At 36.2% G+C, this 21,552-nt stretch overlaps 1 protein-coding gene across 2 annotated transcripts in view; it reads right to left on the bottom strand.

Annotated features, from left to right (window-relative positions):
* Acbd6 (acyl-CoA binding domain containing 6) overlaps window positions 1–21,552 on the bottom strand; it is a 155,969-nt gene that overhangs the window by 73,694 nt on the left and 60,723 nt on the right. The window contains exon 4 of one of the 2 annotated variants that reach the window (XM_048356489.1): window positions 9,885–9,967. In XM_048356489.1, the coding sequence (XP_048212446.1) occupies window positions 9,885–9,967 (83 nt within the window). Of the gene's footprint in view, window positions 1–9,884; window positions 9,968–18,624; window positions 18,688–21,552 lie in introns of those variants that run through there. The other variant, XM_048356490.1, reaches the window with a different exon arrangement.

Here is a 21,552-nt window from a genome sequence, read left to right as displayed (position 1 = left end):
TAGTTTGAAGCCAGTTGGGGCAGGGAAGTCTGTGAGATTCCATCTTCAATTAACTAGCAAAAGGCTGGACTGAACTTCAAGTGAAAGGCACCAATGACCTTGCTCACCAATGTGAATGAGAAAGTCAAGCAAAGCTCTGAGTTCAAACCTTGGTACTGAGGGGGGAAAAAGATAACAACCACAATGAATTATTGAAAGATTCAGAAAAACAAAAAGAATGGCTAAACAAAGATGTTCAGAGAACTATGAATAATTAGTCATTATTGGGGAGTAATGCAGATGGATAGGTAAGACAACAAATGACAGATTTTAGCAAAGTAATAATCAAGTTACCTTGAGAACAAAGTTTATACATTCTCCAAGATTAGGAGGTTACTTTATTTTTGCTTTAAGTATTTTCCAGATATACCTTGAGTTTCTTTACTGGGGAATGTGGCCTAGTGGTAGAGTGCTTGCCTAGCATGCATGAAGTCCTAGGTTTGATTCCTCAGTACCACATATACAGAAAAAGTCAGAAGTAGTGCTGTGGCTCAAGTGGTAGAGTACTAGCCTTGAGCAAAAAGAAGACAGGGACAGTGCTCAGGCCCTGAGTTCAAGCCCCAGGACTGGCAAAAGAAAAGAGAAGAAAAGAAAAGAAAAGGAGTTCCAGACTGCATGCTAGGAAACTGGACCCATGGGCTAGTTCTCTCCTGGGAGACAAAATTGTCCAGAAGAGTGTTAAGAGAAGTATACAGTTTGGGAGGATTAAATGACAGGTATATAGCAAACAGCTAAACTTCTAAAAGGAGGTAGGGTTCATTCTACCAAAACAAAACAAATTTCTACATAAAGCAAAATAATCCATGAGTATTTGTTGGATGAGCAGCAATATTTACTTTGTCGTATGGTACAAATCTAAATGAAAATTGTACCCAGCCCCCCAAAAGAAGTGACTAGTGAAAATTTATTTTTAACTCTTCAAGTCTGCTTAAGTTTAAATATAGTTAATTAAAAATAGCTGATATTTTAAAGGCTTTAAGATAAAATGTATTTCAATTCTGATCAGTCCCCTGGAAAATCAGTAACTACACTAGGAAAGTCTTATAGATCTGCTTTGCTAAAGGGTTTCTCTACAGATCTGAATTACATTCTCAACACTAAGGTAGGTCTAAAATCAATAAAACAATTAATCAAAAGGAAACATAATCATCAGTATAGTGATAAATGAAAAGCTAGACACTAATTTTACCAGTAAAGCATACTTTTAGGGACACTAAGTGGAAAAGGGACTTAATTTAAAATTTAAAACTGAAGATATTCAGTGTATTAATATAAAAACAACCATCAAATTCAATTTTATTTAACTAGAAATTACAATGATTCCACAAACATTTTAGAAACCAGTATGCATAGTAATTAAGAGCAGTTACTAACTATATGTACAAACATATAATACACAATCAATACATATTAGCTATCATTATTATCTTGAGAATATACCATATGCTATAAGCTGGAGTCACTTCTTATACCTGAACCTAACAACTGTCATAAGTTAATTTACCAACTATTAATTAAACCAAGAAATAAAAATAAGCAATGTGGTCTGAGCAGTGTCAACAAAAGGGTAAGGAAATCTGGCATTAGAAGAGAAGGTAATGGCTCCTTGTTCATTCTGAAGGAGTCTTTATTAGAGCATTAGCAGTCTGCAGGCAGCCAGTTGTTAACAAAGGCCTGCAGCCCACAAATAACCTTAATACTGTTAGGAAACAGGCCAAGGAGGAAAGAAAGAACAAGCCAATTCAGTTCCAATGGAGAGCTGACTTGGGATGCCATGAAGACCGGAGATGAGCCAGGAGACAGGTCACAGAATGCAAACAGGGAGACATGTGGCATGGCACCTGAGCTGGTCTGACCCTAAATAAGGTCTGGTCAGGGGACAGGGTCACAGGAAGCTGCCAGTCCCAAGCTTGGGACTGACAGGTTCAGTAACCCATAGGCCATGTGTCCCCCCCACACCCCAGGGATTCAAGAACACCCATCACCTGGGGGTGGGACTTTTCTTCCTCTAGGACTTCAGGCACACTCATGAAGACAAGACCAAAGATATATAACTATCATATTAGATATGACATACTCATAACTACATTTATCAAATGTATATATGTACATGTGCATATCAAATTTTGTAAATCTATATGACTAGCAGTTCACAGATACAATCAGACAAGGATACAGGAGAAAAGAAAAGATTAGAAGAGGTAAAATAAAGTGAAGCCAGGTACCTACTGGTGGCTCACATCTATAATCCTAGTTACTCAGGAAGCTGAGATCTGCAGATTGTGGTTCAAAGCCAGCCCAGGCAGAAGAAGTCCTTGAAACTCTTATCTCCAATTAAACACAAAAATTCAGAAGTGGAACTGTGGTTCAAGTGGCAGAGCACTGGCCTTGAGCACAAAAGCTCAGAGACAGCACCCAGGCCTCGAGTCTGAGTCCAAGCCCAAGGACCAACACCAAAAAATAAAATGAAATGAAAATAAAATAAAGGGGGAAAAGGAAGAAGAATAAGAAAAATAGGAATAATAGAGGAGAGAAAAACAAGTGGTAGCTTTATCTGATGAATTGTCTTTAATCCAGAAAAGACTGTTGATCTACAAATAGGTGATTTGCTTATATGCTTGGTTGATGGCATCATGATACTGAGCACAGAGGAGCTAAGTGAAGCACATTAGAAAGGGTGAATATGTGAGCCAGGAGACTCTTACAACACTTACTGTTTATGTCAAGACCTGCTTGTCCCAAGGGACCTATTTTCACATAATCTATAATTATCTCTTAGCTTTAATCGCCTTGTCATTCCTGAGGCTCTCATGGGCACTGAAAGAGGAAAAGCTCATTAACTAAACCTTTTCTCCTCTCTCCAGCCACCCATGGCTTTTAATTGCTTGGTGTGTTATTATCTAGGAGTGCAACTGGGATCATTTTCATAAGAAAGGGAGGTAGAGAGGAGGAAAAGAGCCAGGAGTCCCTGAGGTATGCACCACAGACAAACCTTTGCTTTCTCAATTATTTATGCCAGCTGAGGTTTTACAGGCTGAATAAATCCATAACTCAAGTTCATTCTGAGCAGTCAGATCCTCAAGGGGGAGTTGCCCACTTGCCTATACATACTTCTGTAGTCCTTAAAGAATAACCAAAATGTAACAAGACGTATGTCATCTAATTTATGACTATCATCAAAGTGTTAACAACAATGTTGATCAGAAGCAACAGTGAAATAGAAAAAGATTATACTACCACTGACCAAACAGATGAGGGAAGTTCTTAGTTCTAAGGGCAGTGGCATCTTTGGGATACTGGTATTACCATGGCTGAGCTGTTAAAAACACAAAAATCCAAGTATTCAATTTGTAAAACAAAAAATATGCTTAACACAAATGTGTGCAGTTCCTTAGCCTTTAAACAGATTTGTTAAAAATAAGTTACTATCTAAGACTGTAAAGTTATGAATAAATAAGAATTTATATCATCTGATTTTTATAAACGATATACAATAAAACCATAAGTGCTCTGTATCTTTCTATCCAATCAAATCTCTTTAGGAAAATCTTAGAGGACCATTTATGTGGGAGTGATAGGCTTTTATGCTATTTTCATTCTAGTTTATATTTTTTATCACAATATAATATTAAAACATAAGACAAACACTTTCATTCTAGTTTTTTACTCACATTCATCCACTTAATAGGACTAATGAGCAAGCAACTAATGAAAAGATATTTAAAAATATTTCTAAAACCTATCACTGTTTAGAAAATTGTAACTTTTTAAGTCAAAGAAACCATCTCTTTAAAATTCTACAGGCTTTGTCTGACCACAAGCAGGGATCTCTGGTATTTTCTGCCAAAACAGTTCATTTGTCTCATAGAACAACTAATCAATTCTAGAACCCATCAATCATTTCAGTTGTATTCTATTCTAGTCTTGCAGAGAGAAGGTCTAGATGGCTGCCTGTGTAAGTAGAATTAATAAAACTCTGATAGATTCTATGGTATCAACCAAAAAATATAACAAAGACTAAATTTTATTGCAGGGTGGTATGGGTACTGTGCGCATTTCATTTATTGTACTTTAAATTAGTCTCCTAATTTCAGCAGTAATGTCAGCACTAAGATCAAATCTAAGTATGCAAGTCACCAAAATATGTAATACATGAAGGATTGGTTCTCACCTTATTTCCTTAGGTCAAACAAAACACCAGGTGAACACAAACATGCTTGACCCCATGTCTGACCATAGGTAGATCATTCCAGGCCTGGCCTGGCCTCCAAGTCCCAGACACCCTAGGCTGAACATTTCACTGTAGGCCTAGCTGAAAGTACTTGCCCCTAACTCCTGAGTAACTGCAGACTGATTTTTACTCCTTTAAGACCCATATAAGCCAGACCCCAAAATCCACCTCCTTGCACAACCTCCGATCCTCCTTGCTGTCCCTCACTGTTCTTCAATCAACAGTCCCCACCTGTGGAAGATCAAGTCCCTCCTATTTCCATCCTTTCTCCTCTATTTTCCTAATACTATACTCCTTGCAACATGTAATTTGTAATATGTTACTGTAATATGTAATTGGCAATATGCTTACTACAGTGTTTTGTTCACCTGCAGTACAAATGAAACACAGTCAATCTCAAAATTATAGGTAACTTGACTTAGATTTGGGACATTTACTGCTACAGTTCCAAACACAGATCTGATAGCATTAGCTTTCCCTTTTTCAATTTCTTTCATACAAGCAGAATAATTTGTTATTTACAACCAGTCTAACCTATAATTTTAGCTCCTAACATCAGCCCTTGGTCTCTTCTTATGGACTCCCTATGCTAAGTAACAATACTAACAAAATTTTAGAGTTAACCAAGTTAAATAACATGAAAAATGGGTACTATCATTATCCCCATTTTACAGTAAATAAGGGAACAGCTAAGGAGTCGTAGAATCAACGTATTAATACCTTTGATCTGGATCCATATTTTGGGCTTAACTTTGACTCACACTAATGCCTTTCTGTATTACAGAATTATTAACTCACTTCAGAAAGAGAAACTGGTGTTAGGTCTCTGGGATATTACTAGAGGGTCTTATACCTACAACATAATATCATCTTTTTAAAAATTAGAATGAAAATTAAAATCATAAAAAAGCAGGAAGAATTGAATCCAGCAACCCTTCACTCAGAACATTTCAGGCCAGGTGCTGTGGCCCCTGTCTGTAATCCTAACTGCTCAAGGATACCGAAATCTGAGGACCTTGGTTAGAAGCCAGCTGGGGCAGGAAAGCCTTCAAGACTCTTATATCCAATTAACCACCAAAAAATGGGCTGGAAGTGGAGCTGTGGCTCAAAGTGGTAGAGCACTAACCTTGAGCAAACAGGCCTTGAGTTGCAAGCCCTGTGATCGACAGAAACAAAAAAAAAAATTCTTGAGTTCTAAAAAAACCAGGTTCAGAATTCATCACCTATTATACAAATTAGTCAGGAAAGCTGCCCCAATACTGGAGCTCAAGTCTAATCAAATGAATTTATTAGACAATTATTTTCCTCATCTTTACAAGTGTGAAAACAATTAGAAGTTTATATATTAAAGTATTCCAAATAGATCCTCAAAATACTTTGTTTGATGACCTTTTTAAAACAGTACAAGCAAAATCTGATTAAATAAATGTCAGGAAATAATCTCTTTTCATTGTGGAAACTATATTATGATATTTCTTCAGAAATCACAGGGACTATATAAAGTCCTTTACTGGAATAATCCAATGTTTCAGTATAGGATAATTTTATTATAATCTAGTTTGTTATAATGAAATTCTGTTACACAATAAAATGATTTTCCCAATATAAGGATTTGACTAATTGTGATTTCTGCTCTATATAAACATTAATAAAATTACTGTTTGTGACAGTTAAAAGGCGTTCTATGTTGGGAAAGAACAACAGGAGGGTGATGTTTATAAAAATGCATTATACTCATAATCTGACGTCTGCAATTGAAACTCCTTTATACAACTATTTAAAATAAGTTGTTTTGTAAAAGTCAATATTTCACATTTCATGTTTCTGTTTCATATTTTAACAATATATTCCAGAATATGAAGACTTGGACTTTACCATCAGAAGAGTAAAATGATTTAATGAGACTAGGCCAAAGACTACCCAGTTCTGCCCAATGCTAAGGTTTCTATTTCACTCAAGTAATATTTATTATGCATGAAAATTAAAATGTTAAGACTTATACTATTCAAAAGGAAAGCAGCTGAGTATAAATGTCCAGTTATATCTCATTGTAGATTCATAATAAACATGTTGAGCTAAATTAAAATCTCTATTTTATACTTTATTCTTTGCTATTTTTCCTAATGATAAAAGTTCTAAGTACTGGATTAAATCTAAAAGTCATTTCACTAAGGAGTGGGTGGGGGAAGTGGAATAGAAGAACTCTGAAAATAATTTATCTCAGTAATACTCTTACCCAGATTCCTACTCTCATTTCAACTGGGGATTGTTTGATTAGCTTCATGTTCCATAAAGTTACTATGCTCAGTCATGTCCCTGAACATTCTAAAAGCAACTACTCAGCATGTCATTTTGGAAAATACTAGAATCTAATATCCCTTAAGCAAATTAGCACATTAAAAGAAAAACTATTATTATTTACAGATAAATGACTGATAATGTTAGTAAGTCAAGCTTAGTAATCTTTTTTAAAGAGCAAAGTGAAGGAACTGACTTATCTAGCTAGGAAAGAACGATAGCCTATAAATTCATTTGATCGTTTAGGAAAAGAGGATTGGCATACAGTGGGAACACCAAACCAGCTGCTCTCTTTTATGGTGGGGTCATCAAGCTAATACTACTGCATACTGATAGTCTATAAACGATCAGTTCCTTGAGAAAAGAAGTTGTAGTATACAGTATACAGTTCAGGACACTTTTATTGTATACTTTACCAAGTTTGGGGACCTTCCTCGGAAAATGAGGATAGAAAATGAATAAGACATAATTCTTGATGTCAGCAACTAAAAGCTTAGTGAATAGGATTTTTTAAAAAATTAGAATTCAATGTATATATATATAATATGAAATGCTGTAACAAAAGTATTAACAAAGAGTTATAATGAAACAGAAAAGAAATTACTGCCACCTTTCCTATTACCTAGAAAAATAGTCCTTAAAGTTTCCTGACTTGATTGGAATGTTAAATAAACTTTAATAGAGTTAAGGTTCTAAAATGTCATTTTTGAGAAGACTCTGAAGTCAGAACATATGAAAGAAAAACCCACAAGTACTTTCTGAATATATAAAAATTGAGGGAAAAGTTAAATTCTAAAAAATGTTTTTAAACTGTGCTTCCTTAAAATTTTCATCAAGGTTCTATCACAGAGATTGGGGTGACAAATGTATTCCAGGCCAGGTATAGCACTAACGGGTATTTCTAGCCCTATTAACCGTCCCTGTCTCACCTCAAGGAAACATATAATCTAAGTAAAAATAGTGTATTTGTTTTGGAAAAAGAGAGAGAGAGACGGGTCCTCTCTGCATTAACTGATAGCCTAGCCAACAAATAGAAACTCTGGGCTTTCAAGAAAGTTTTGATTCCTAGAGGTGTCAATAACTTTCCTTTCACAGCACTTCCTTGTAGTTCAGTATAAGCTACTTCTTTATGTGGGATGTTAATAAAACCCTTTCCTGGAAGAGTGAAGTATAAATTTCTTTTATACAATTTCCTCTTCATTTTAAGATAGATATTTCCCTTTGATAAATTTGGGTAAAGCTATTTTTCCATTTGAACTATTTATTACATTTTAATAAGTAAAGCAATACTAGAACTAAAGCAATTCAGAATATTAAAGGTTCCCTTTCTTGTTTAGTTTGTAAAGTAACTATCTTAGATGAATATGTCATAGGACTCCTTAATTAAAGAAGCAAAGAACTGTTCTGATTTACACACATACAGGACTAGAAGGATTATTAAAAAAAATTCTGCACATAAAACCAAAACAATGTTTTGTCAAATAATATAAAATACTCTTTCATTTTTAATAATTACAGCAAAAATCCTCTATATAACAAAATTTATCATCTTAACCATTTGTAAGTACACAGTACAGAAATGCAAAGTATATTCATATCATTGTACAACCAATCTCCAGAACTTTTTCATCTCTATCCCATTAAACAATTCCCCACTACATACTTTCAAAGATTTTTTTTTTTACTACTTTAGATACACTGTTTAAGCATACTTTTACAGTATGTGTCTTTTTGTGGCTAGTTCATTTCACTTAGTATAATGTCCTCAAAATTCATATTGTAGGCATATGTCACAATTTCATTTTCAAGGCAATTCTATTATTAAATACAGCACATTTATAACATTCCACTATTACAGACAGTACATTTTGTTTAATCATTCACCAATGGACACTTTTGTTGCTTTCACCTTTTGACTATTGTAAATCATGCTGCTATGAACAGTGCTGTGCAAATAAGCCTTTGAGATTCTGCTTTCAATTCCTTTGGATATATAGACCCAGAAATACCATTGCTAAATTATATTCTATTTCTATTTTTTGAGGAAACTCCAGTTTTTAATATTGGTTGTACCATTTTATACTCCAAAAAGACTTCTAATTAATTTTTAGAGTAAAGAAATTATTACAATTAGAATCTTTAAAATACAGTGGTATTTTGAGAAAAACACAAAAATCTATTAAACTCTAGCTTGTCTAAAACATAAAACCTTGTTCTATCAACATTTATGTGTAAGAAATGTAGTGACTTGACCTTGATAATGACTGATATACGACTATATTCACATATTTAGATACTTTGGAACTGATTCTGGTTTTTTTGGTTGTTGTTGTTTTGTTTTGTTTTTGCCAGTCCTGGGGCTTAGACTCAGTGGCCTGAGCACTGTCCCTGGCTTCTTTTAGGGCTTGGACTCAGGGCCTGAGCACTGTCCCTGGCTTCTTTTTGCTCATGGCTAGCACTCTGCCACCTCCCACAGCGCCCCTTCTGGCCGTTTTCCATATATGTGGTGCTGGGGAATAGAATCGAGAGCTTCATGTGTAGGAGGCAAGCACTCTTGCCACTAGGCCATATTCCCAGCCCCTGGCTTCTTTTTGCTCAAGGCTAGTAGCACTCTACCACTTGAGCCACAGCACCACTTCTGGCCTTTTCTATATATGTGGTGCTGAGGAATCGAAACCAGGGCTTCATGTATTTGAGGCAAGCACTCTTGCCACTAGGCCATATTCCCAGCCCCTGATTCTGATACTTATTAATTTTAAAAGATTATATACTTTCCAGTCCTACTAGAGAAAACACCATAACAGTTTCTATTAAGGAAAGGTGCAGATTTCAAGATACATATCTATTTCACAATATGTGTATGTGCATGCAACATATGTACATGCGCATACATAAGAGTTCTTAAAGGTAGATGAAAGAGAACACCACTTGATATTCAGGCAGGAAAGAAAAGTTTATTTCTGAACTGCTGGCCTATGGCTGAGATAACAACTGGCTGGAGAAGGGTTAAAACACTGCTGGGCCATGCCTTATTTAGCGCAGAGGTAGGGAGGTGTAGCCAGGTGGAGTCAGATGTGACCTCAGAGAAAGGGGAGGTAACTGCCAGGTGTGCCATTTACCTAGGTAACACAGGTACTGGGCAGAGATTTAAAAAGAGGGTAGATAGGGGTGAGTGGGTAGGGGGGAGGAGGGAAGGAATCTGCATGGAACCCTCCCAGGGGCTGATGTTACACATGTCATATGTGCATATTATATAAATATATTTAATGATATAGTTGTACATATTTATATTAATAAAAATCAGAAGAGAAATTACCTGATGGTTTCTTCATGATACAGAGAACTAACAACTGGCCCACCAAAACCACTCTTTGCTTCTTTTTCTTTCTTCTCTGGTATCTATAGGAGGAAAAAAGAAGATGGAAAAATGACATCAGATCTTTTTTTTTTTTTAAAGTCTTTAGCCCATTTGTTGAGGGGACTATTGGTTCTTTACGGTTTTGTTTTGGGGAAATGTAATTTTTTTAGTTCCGCATATATTTTAGATATGAGGCCTTTGTCCGTTGTATGGCCAGTAAAGATCTTTTCCCAATCTGTGGGCTTTCTGTTTATCTTGCGAGCTATGTCCTTTGCCCAGCAGAAGCTCTGCAGTTTGATGTAGTCCCATTTGTCCCTCCTTTCTTTGATTTGTAGCATTTCAGGGTCTTTGTTAAGGAAGTTCCGTTCTGTGCAAAGAGACTTCTCTGATGAGGAAATGAGAATGGCCAAGAGACATATGAAAAAGTGCTCTACATCATTGGCCATAAAAGAAATACAAATCAAAACAACATTGAGATTCCATCTCACCCCAGTAAGAATGTCCTATATCAAGAAAACTAACAATAACAAATGTTGGAGGGATGTGGCCAAAAGGGAACCCTACTTCATTGTTGGTGGGAATGTAAACTGGTTCAGCCACTCTGGCAAATGGTATGGAGATTCCTCAGAAGGCTAAACATAGAGCTCCCCTATGACCCAGCAGCCCCACTTTTGGGCATCTACCCCAAAGACCACAAACAAGAACACACTAAAGGCACCAGCACAACAATGTTCATCGCAGCACAATTTGTCATACCTGGAATATGGAACCAACCCAGATACTCCTCAGTAGACGAATGGATCAGGAAAATGTGGTACATATACACAATGAAATTTTATGCCTCTATCAGAAAGAATGACATTGCCCCATTCATAAGGAAATGGAAGGACTTGGAAAAAATTATACTAAGTGAAATGAGCCAGACCCAAAGAAACATGGACTCTATGGCCTCCCTCATAGGGAATAATTAGCACAGGTTTGGGCTAGTCACAGCAGAAGATCACAAGAGCCCAATAGCCATACCCTTATGAACACATAAGATGATGCTAAGTGAAATGAACTCCATACTATGGAAATGACTGTTATATCACTGTTGTAATTACTTTCAACATGTGATGTGAAACCATAGCTTCTATTACTGATGATCCTCTTGTATCCCCTTCCTGTGGTTGTATCTGCACTATCTTTGTATCTCATCTGAGTACATTGGAAACCGTGTATAATGGTATTAGAACTAGGAAACTGAAAGGGAATACCAAAATTGAGAGACACAGGGTAAAAAGACAAACGACTCCAAAAGCAATACTTGCAAAACCATTTGGTGTAAATCAACTGAACAACTCATGGGGGAAGGGGGAGGGGGGAAAAAGGGAGGAGATAACAAACAGTACAAGAAATGTATTCAGGGGCTGGGGATATAGCCTAGTGGCAAGAGTGCCTGCCTCGGATACACGAGGCCCTAGGTTCGATTCCCCAGCACCACATATACAGAAAACGGCCAGAAGCGGCGCTGTGGCTCAAGTGGCAGAGTGCTAGCCTTGAGCGGGAAGAAGCCAGGGACAGTGCTCAGGCCCTGAGTCCAAGGCCCAGGACTGGCCAAAAAAAAAAAAAAAAAAAAAAAAAAAAAAGAAATGTATTCAATGCCTAATGTATGAAACTGTAACCTCTCTGTACATCAGTTTGATAATAAAAAATTTAAAAAAAAAGACATCAGATCTGGCCAATGCCATCATGGGCCACATGGCAAGCTGTACTATCTGGCACCTTGTCTTGATGGTTATGACTGGATTCCTAGAGGAAGGGAAGTCCCATCCCCAGGTGATGGGTGTTACTGAATCCAAAAACAGAGGTGGGCACATGGCCTATAGGTAATTAAACTTGTCAGTCCCAAGCTTGGGACTGGGACCCTATTTAGGGTCAGATTAGCAGAGGTGCCATTATGCCATGCCACATGTCTCCCTGTTCGCGTCCAGTGTCCTGTCTCCTGGTTCATCTCCATTCACCATGGCTCTCCATTGGAGCTGAATTGGTTTGTTGGTATTGTTTTTGTTCTATCTTTCCTTTCTGGCCTGTTTCCTGATAGTGTTAAGTGTATTTGTGGGCTGCACGCCTTTGTAATAACTGGCTGCCTGCAGACTGCTAATGCTCTAATAAAATTCCAAGATTCGATCCTCCAATATGTGGCTTTTCGGATAATTTATGATATAACAACATATAGGTTAAAGCAACATGCAATTAAAACATTAATTTTCTAGCAAACACTGAAATTGTACTCTTCAAACCCTAGTCACAATTTTAAGGTAGTGCCAGACAGGACTCTTGGGTCATCTCAATAACAGAAGAGCTACCTAAAAGCAATATTCTTAACTGACTATGAGATAATATTCTATGTGGATAATATGAAAGTTAGCATGAAAATGTGAGGATGAAAAAGTAAACATAAAAAAAGAAAAAGTAAACATAAATGTGATAAGTAAAACCATTGTAGATTTATAAAAAGTTTCTAAATGAGAAATAAATTCACATGTACAACTTTGAATTCAATCACAAAGAAAAACAAATGTTTTCAGGGAGAAAGAAGGGAAGGTAGGAGAGAGGAAAGAAGTTCAGATCTTAAACTAAAAAAAATGACTCTACCATAAAATAATTTTCTACAAAGATTCAATAGGCCCTAGCATGTAAAACATAAACCATTAAGATTAATTTAGAAATAAGATTCTTCTAAAACATGTAATATGGAAGCAATGTACTTGGACATTAGTGTCTGAAATCATCAAACTGCAATTGCTACAGATGCCTATATCTTCTGATAGAATTGAGGTTTTAGGCCAGGACCCTGCAGTTAACCTCTAAACATAAATAATACTTAAGAATAAAAATTATTGTGACATTGCTTGACTACAAACCCATATACATTTTCCCAATCTTTTCCCCCATTATTTAAAGAAGGGATTTTTGTTTTATTGATGTTAGTTATTGTTTGATCCAATCTCACAATCAAACCACTGTGTTGAGGAAAAAATACTAGTGATAGCATATTCTATCAGTTATTTACAAAGCTGAGAAAACTAAGTTTTGAGAAAGGGTAGAAATTTTGAAAATGAATAAATTTATTATAGTGAAATGAGGATACTGGGTCTAATGGGCACCATCATGGTGCCTGCGCCATCTTGCTCACCTAGTGGATGATAGAGTTTAACTTATAGATTTAACTGGTGCCATCTCATCTTTATGATGGAGGAAGATGAAGTCCGACCCTGGGGCTGAATTTCTAGAGGTAGGGGTAGGGACTTGGACAATAGGTTACTGGACCTGCCAATCCTGTGCCATGAACTTGCTGGACTCTTGAGCTCTCTCTGACCCTGGCCCCTGTCCAGGACCCTATTTAGGCCCCCAACCAGCTCAGGCACCATTTTGTACCTTGCCTGTGTCTGCTGACTCTCCTTAGGTCACCATGGTGTCCCTCTTAAACTCTCCATTAGAGTTGATTGGGTATGCTGGGATTCTTTCCATGCTCTTTCTTTGCTTTACTGCCCTCATGCCTCAGTTTTCTAACAGTGTTAAGTGTATTTGAGGCTCCAAGTTTTCTGGGGACATGTGTCCTCCTGCAGTCACTGGCTTTCTAATAAATATTACGGATTCCACCTTTCAAAACTTGACTTCTCTGTTTCTTGCAATTGAATTCTCGTATAATAATAGAAAGTTATAAAATCACAAACAAGTACTGATGTAACTCAATGACAAAGCATATAAAGTATAGCAGCATGAGGCACAGTCTTAATACATGCTGAAAAGAATTTTGAGACAAAAATGTTTTTCTAAATGCAAGAGAAAGTTACGAGTTTATTTAATCTAATTATATTTTAAATATATGCTCTATTGGTAGGATAAACTTGAAATATACTGGTGTTCAAGAAATGCTTAGTAGGGGGCTGGGGATATAGCCTAGTGGCAAGAGTGCCTGCCTAGGATACACGAGGCCCTAGGTTCGATTCCCCAGCACCACATATACAGAAAACGGCCAGAAGCGGCACTGTGGCTCAAGTGGCAGAGTGCTAGCCTTGAGCGGGAAGAAGCCAGGGACAGTGCTCAGGCCCTGAGTCCAAGGCCCAGGACTGGCCAAAAAAAAAAAAAAAAAAAAAAAAGAAATGCTTAGTAAATAAATAATAACGCTAAAAATGAGAAAACTGGGTACCAATGAAAAGATAAATAGAAATAGGACCTAGTATGGAGTGTTAAATACCACTTCTTTCAAGAGAACTGACTCCTAGAAGGTAAGACAAGAAAAAAAATCTAGATGGCCTGGTTTTTAGACACCAAAAGCAAAATTGGTCTCCATTTAAATTTAATTCAGACAATGAAGTGATAAGCCACAAACTGGAAGAAAGTCTTGGTAAAATTCTTAGCTAACTAAAACTGGTATCCAAAATATTCAAAGCATTTTTGTTGTTGTTGTTCAGGGGCCATACAGGGGGTTTAATCTCAGAAACTTCAAGCATTCTACCACTTGAGCTACAGCTCTAGCCCATTTTCTTTAGGTTATTTTTCAGGTAGGATATTGTTTTTTACAAGGGCTGATCTCAGACTATGAGCCCTTTTTACACTAGTATTTCAAACATATACCACCATTCCCAGCACATTTTTTTTTTTTTTTTGCCAGTCCTGGGCTTTGGACTCAGGGCCTGAGCACTGTCCCTGGCTTCTTCCCGCTCAAGGCTAGCACTCTGCCACTTGAGCCACAGCGCCGCTTCTGGCCGTTTTCTGTATATGTGGTGCTGGGGAATCGAACCTAGGGCCTCGTGTATCCGAGGCAGGCACTCTTGCCACTAGGCTATATCCCCAGCCCCCCCCCAGCACATTTTGGTAACATATTTTTGCATGGTCTGGCAAAGATCCTTTAGGATGATTTAAATGCAAAGTCTTTCAGTAGATGAGTGGATTTTAAAATGGTACCTTTGAATTTTCTACATATAGAACAGGTCATCTGTGAACAGAGATAGCTTCCACTTCTGCCCTTCCAATTTATGCTATTTGTTTTTCTTATCTAAATCTATGGCTGGAATTTACAATACACTGTTGAGCAGCAATAATAAAAGCAAAGACTCCTGTTTTATTGCTGATCTTAGAGGGGAAGTTTTAATCTTTCATCACAAGTATCATGTTATCTTTAGATTTTCCTAAATGTCTACTTTCATGTTACGTAAACTTCCTCTTCATTTTTGAAAGCTATCTTAAGTTGGCATAGAGTGATAGGTTAGGTTAGTCTTTTCCTTCCAGCACCAACCTGTTGACTTCAGAATTCTAAAAAGAAGTCTCACTTTTTTTCTTTCTTTCTTTCTTTTTTTTTTTGCCAATTGTGATGCTTGGACTCAGGGCCTGAGCACTGTCCTGTCCCTGGCTTCTTTTTTTGCTCAAGGCTAGCACTCTGCCACCTGAGCCACAGCGCCACTTCTGGCCGTTTTCGGTATATGTGGTGCTGGGGAATTGAACCCCAGGGCTTCATGTATACAAGGCAAGCACTCTTGCCACTAGGCCATATCCCCAGCCCTCACTTTTTTCTACCTTTGTTCCTCTGCATTCAATTTTCAGTTTGGATGCTTTTAAGACTTTTCTCTTGGAAGCGGATGTATGGTTCAAGTGATAGAATACCAAACTTGAGAGAAAAAGCTAGTAGAGAGTGGCAAGGCTCTGAGTTCAAGCTCCACTACCAGCACCGAAAAACCCAAAATAATTTTTCCCTCTTTTTCATGATCTTGATGATATGTATTTGATACAGTCTTAATAAGTTTCTTCCATCAGAGGTTCTTTGATCTCCTTGGATCAGTGGGCTTTTTTTTTTTTTCATTTCTTTAATGACAAAGGGATCTTTGGGCTTGAGACAATAATTCTCAACAAGGAGTATTTTTTTTCTCTCTCTCAATCATCCCAATTCCAGGATATTTTGTTATTCAGTGCTTAATATGCTGTTAGTCCTATCCAATATATTTTATGACTTTACTTCAAATACTATATATTTCCATCTCTATTTTGTCAATTTCCAGTTGGGTCTTTTTATTATTATTTTTTTGTTGGGGGGAGTATTGGGGTTTGAACTCACAGTCTTTTATTTGTTAAGGAGGAGCTCTACCCACTTGAGCCATTCCCCTAGCCCCTTTGTCTTTCATTATTTTTCAAATATGATCTCACTTTCTGTCTGGGCCAGCCTGAGCCACTGTTCTTCTATTTATGCTTCCTGAGCAGCTGAGATAACAGGCATATACCATCATACCTAGCTTTTTATTGATTGACATGAGGTCTTACTAAAGATTGTTTTCCTAGGCTAGCCTCTTAGTCTCTAAAGTACTGGAATATCCAGATCCATTTGGGTCTTTTATTGTTTGTTTCCATTCTCTGCTTGTAATTTACGCTGCTTGTAATAGAATTTAAAAAAAAATTAATGTTGAGCTGGGGATATAGCCTAGTGGCAAGAGTGCCTGCCTCTGATACACGAGGCCCTAGGTTCGATTCCCCAGCACCACATATACAGAAAGCGGCCAGAAGTGGCGCTGTGGCTCAAGTGGCAGAGTGCTAGCCTTGAGCGGGAAGAAGCCAGGGACAGTGCTCAGGCCCTGAGTCCAAGGCCCAGGACTGGCCAAAAAAAAAATTATTGTTTTATTTAGTATTTTCTTTCAGCCAGATATCTTGTTACTTGCCTATCTTTTTCTCTTTCTCGCTCTCTAAATTTTCACCATTTGGAGGCAAAGAGGAGGACTCCAAAATGAATTTTAAAGCTGCATAGCATTCCATGCTGTAATAAAATATGCCAATCACAATCTGACAGCTCCACTACTTAAGTTATTCTTACCTTTCACTTATAAACAAAGATATGATAAATATTGAATGTATAAGGAATGATATGGGCTCACACCTGTAATCTTAGCTACTCAGGAGGCTGAGATCTTAGGATTGTGGTTCACAGCCAGCTCAGGCTGGAAAGCCTGCGAAACTCTTATCTCCAATTAACCACTACAAAACCAGAAGTGGTGCTGTGGCTCAAAGTGGTAGAGTACTAGCCTTGAGTTGAAGAGCTCAGAGACCCAAGTTCAAGCCCCAAAACTAACCAACCAGCCAACAACAAAAAAAAATCTTTTGGGAAAAACTTACCCCAGAATTCGATTATGGCTTATTCTAAATCTAGTCCCCCTTCTTAGTATTGTTCCTCTTTCTAAAAAGAAAGAGAGAGAGAGAGAGGGAGGGAGAGAGAGGGAGAGAGAGAGAAAGAGAGAGTGTGTGTGTGTATTAGAATACTATAACTTCTTAGAATGCTTTAATTCTAGGGCATACCTTAGGCACAAATATTTAAAAACAATTTGCTATTATTAGATTGAATCAGAATAAAGATACCCAAAACACATTAGTTGCCCTTTCCATTTATTTCATCTAACAGGTGGTAAACTTTGGCTGCCTTACTCTCTTGATGTCTGCTGATGAAATATTTCTCACAAAGGCTTAGAAGTTGACTCCATTCCTCTCGATGCAAAATCTACTAAGTTATTTTTATGTAGCATCATCAGGTAAACAAGTATATTCTAAATTTGGCAGCCAATAAGACAAAACTTGCCAATTCTTAAAATTGCCTCAGGCTATATTATATGAGACACTAAAAGCTCCTTTACAAAAAGAGAGAAAGGATAAATGGAGGTCCCAATGTCTATCACCTGATTCAGATTTCATCTTTCTTTAGGGTCAAGATTAAAACTTACACAAATTTTTTTTCTATCTGAAAAAGTACCTATTCCACAATTAACAACCTAACACATATAAAGAGAATGGTAAGGTTTTTTGTTTTTCCTTTTAAATATTCTTTTTCAGTATTTTAAAAATTCATTATTCTTTTCTACTGGCTTGTTTAATTTGTTTGTAGGTTTTGACAGTAAGGCTCTGTGCAAATTAATTAAACTTCCTGCCTAACTTTCCATATTTGTAAAAATGGAAACCATACTTACCTCATGATCATTTCAAAGACTTAAAATACATATATAAATAGAAGTGTCTAGCATGAGGTAAATATAAATTAGCGGATATAATGATTATTAGCCCAAATATGGTCATTTTTCTAAAGCAAAAGTGTTTCAGCAATATGGATATGTAGGCTTAAACTACATTGCTATGAATCTTTATCTATCAGCTCTAAAACTTCTGATTCTCCTGTCAAAACAACTGCAAATCCCCCAAAAAATCAAGAAAAATAAGCACATGTCGATTACTAAAAGGAAACATAAATTATTTAAGGGCAGGCACCCACGGTTCATGCTGTATTATTAAGCTATTCAAGAGGCTGAGATCTCAATCTGAGGATCACCATTCAAAGCCAGCCCAGGCAGGAAAGTCCATGGGATTCTTATCTCCAATTAACCACCAGAAGAACAGGAAGTGGTGCCATGGCTCCAAGTGGTAGAGTGCTAGACTTGAGCGGAAGAGCTCAGGTATAGCGCCCAGGCCGAGTTCAAGCCCCATAAACAACAAAATAAATCAATAAATAATTTAAGGAGTATCTTCCACATACTTATATTATACAATTTAAACTTCAAAATAATTTCATAAAGCTGGTATTATTACTATATTTCATTCAATCTAAGACACTGACAATTATAAAAGACACCATTATTTTCTATAATGGTGAGAAAAAAGGTTAAATGATACCATCAATTTTAAGACACATCAAGACTGTAGTTAAATAGGTACTAAGTTAATGGTCTTGGACAGCATACAATGATCCTACCTAGAAAATATTAGTACACTTTCATTCATTTCACCAATAGTAGAGATTCTGGATATTATAAGAGAAATGCAATCCTTAACTATAATAACACTACATGGGACTTAATTGCAATCCTGTCACTCATTTTTATTTGAAATGAATGTTCTTGAAATTTTAAGGCAAAAACAAAAATCAAGACTTCTAGATTTTTTTCTTTCCCTTTTGTTTTCATTTACATATTTAAAAATTTGCCCCCTAGGCTGCTTTCAAAATCACTTGGCTCTGGTTCCCTCTTTCACCTTCATCTAGTTTTTCTTTTTTTTCTTTCTTCTCCAACATTAGTGTACTAGCTTTGGTTAACTCACCAAGTTTGTTTTGTATTAGGTTTTCTGGTTTGGCTGGTTAGTAATTCTGGAAGCTTGGAGCACTGTAGTAAATCTTGCTGTGTGCCCTGTACATTTATCTCTTTAATTAAGCTTTACTTGGCTAGTACAGGTTTCTGCCATTCTCTTTACAGTAAGGTTCCCTACTGTATCCTACTTTCTCCTAAAGACACTACCACACAACCTTACAAAAGGTATTTCTGTTAGTGATCTATCTATGTTCTTTGATTAACAACTTTTATTACAGGTATTAGTCAAGAAACTTTTGTTAGGTTACCCTATTCTGTTAAGAAAGTAATTGGGATGAATTTAAAACTATGCTGTAGTCACTACCATCTTGCTAGAATTTTGAAAATGACAGATTTTTTGATAGCATGAATGAAACACATGAATTAGCATTGTTAAACTAGTATTCAATTTATTCTTCCACTAATTTTGTCACCATACAACAATGTATTAGAATGCCTGATTTTATAAAAGACAGATGTACAAAGATTAGTAAAGCACGAGTTCAATAACATGTAACTTGTGACTTACCAGACTTCTGAATACTATTATATCTCAACATTTTACTAGCTTCCCATATTGTGAACTTCTCAAAAAATTCTTAATAATCTTATTCCCAGGTTCCCTTGCAGCAACAAAATACAGGCCCTTTCATTTAGAATTCAACTAGATGTATAAACCACCCACTTAAATATACAATGGAGCACTGTATCATTAACTCAAAACAAGTCACATTTCTTCACAGCTTGGAATTGGGTTTGGTAAGATCCATGCAATAAAATAAGTGTTTATTACAAGAAAGACAAACTTACTTGAATTTATATTTAAGTATAGAAGGAAGTATTAATGCGATAAAAAATTGACAAATGGAAATCAATGTTATCTTTTAGATAGCTCTTTTAATATTCTATCTGTAGCTTTGTGATTACTACTTAAAATATAGTTATAAACTTATTAGGTAAAAACTGAGCTGAAAACATTTTTAAAATGTAGAAATATTAAATTTATTTGAGTTTGATGTTTGCTACAGTATTTGCTCTATTAAGAAACTTTCCTACTAGTAGCTATTCAAGTTTTAATCGAATAGGTATTTTTTCTTCCCTTTAGAAATAGTCATAGATTTTTTTCTGTTAGTATCACAAATTACAAGATTAAATCAGCCTTACATTCTTGAAATTAATTCAGTAATACATCAGAATGCTATTGTATTTATTTGTTGGATTTTCTAATGTATCAAAGGAGTTTTTCACTTTTTTTTTTTTTCCTAGGTGTGCAGGGTACTGGGGATTGAATTCAGGGCCTTAAACATATTAGGCAAGTGCTCAACCACTTGATATCCTAACCCAGCCCATTTGCTCTAAGTTTGTTTTTGAGACAGGATCTTACTCTAACTGACTGGGTTGGTTTTGGACTGTAATGATCTGATCTCTGCCTCCCAAGAAGCTGGAATTACAGGTGTGTGCCATCACAACTGGCTAGGCTTTTCACTTATTTTAATAAGAATAACTGATGTGTATTTTCCTTTTGTGTCTATGTCATTTTTGACAAATACTGTGTCAAACTGATTCTAGACTCATTAAAAGAACATGGAAATGTTTCTTCTTTTTCTGTTTTCCTTCATCTTTGTGAATGCTTGACATGGAAGCTTAAAGCATGCCTTCTTGGGTATTTTAAATTATTCAAAAGAAAATTTCCTGGGGACAAATATTCAGAAATGTTCTTAATTTTATTTTTAGTGCAGTCTCTGGCTTTCTATGTGGGAGAGTCAGAGCTCAAGAGTGAGTGAGACAGACAGACAAAGACAGAAGAGACAGAGACAATCAGAGAGAGAAAAGGAGAGGGAGAAATGTTCTTGTTTCATCAAACAGGAAGTTAAATAGGAAGAAAGGGCTCAAAATGAAATTTTCTTTGGCCTAAATAACACTTTTCCACTTATTTAAATATAAGATAGGGAAAGTTTATGTCAAAACTACAAGATGTGGTATAGGGAGAGATTTTTAAAAAGCAGCGTTTCCCCAGACAGATTGCCTATAGTAACTGAATCTTGGGGCCTCATAAACATGGAATAACTTTAAGGAGGACTAAACATGAATCTTTCAGCTATCTGAGTAATTTATTCCCTTGCTAACTGAAACCTAATCATACTGTTTTATTTAAAAGTGTAAGCCAATACCTACTTCACTCACTTTGTTGTGGTAAAACCTTAACTCTACAAGTGTAAATTTTTTTTGTATGTTTATTTCTTTAATGTATCTTAGGAATAGTGCCCGGCAAGAGAATAATCTTAATAAATACTTGTTGAATATACATATAAATTAAAAATAAAATAATTTCAAATACAGTGGATTTTATACAAGTTAATTTTAGTTGAATATGAATTTTAGAATTAGACCGCATTCAAATTCTATGTCATTAACTGTGTTACTTCAGACTATATTAGTCATCTACCTAAGCTTCAGGTTTTTATCTGGGAAATGCAAATAATAGTATGTTTTTA

Source organism: Perognathus longimembris, chromosome 11, assembly GCF_023159225.1.
Source record: "Perognathus longimembris pacificus isolate PPM17 chromosome 11, ASM2315922v1, whole genome shotgun sequence".
Lineage (NCBI taxonomy): Eukaryota > Metazoa > Chordata > Mammalia > Rodentia > Heteromyidae > Perognathus > Perognathus longimembris.
This window is presented reverse-complemented; position numbering and strand designations above follow the sequence as displayed.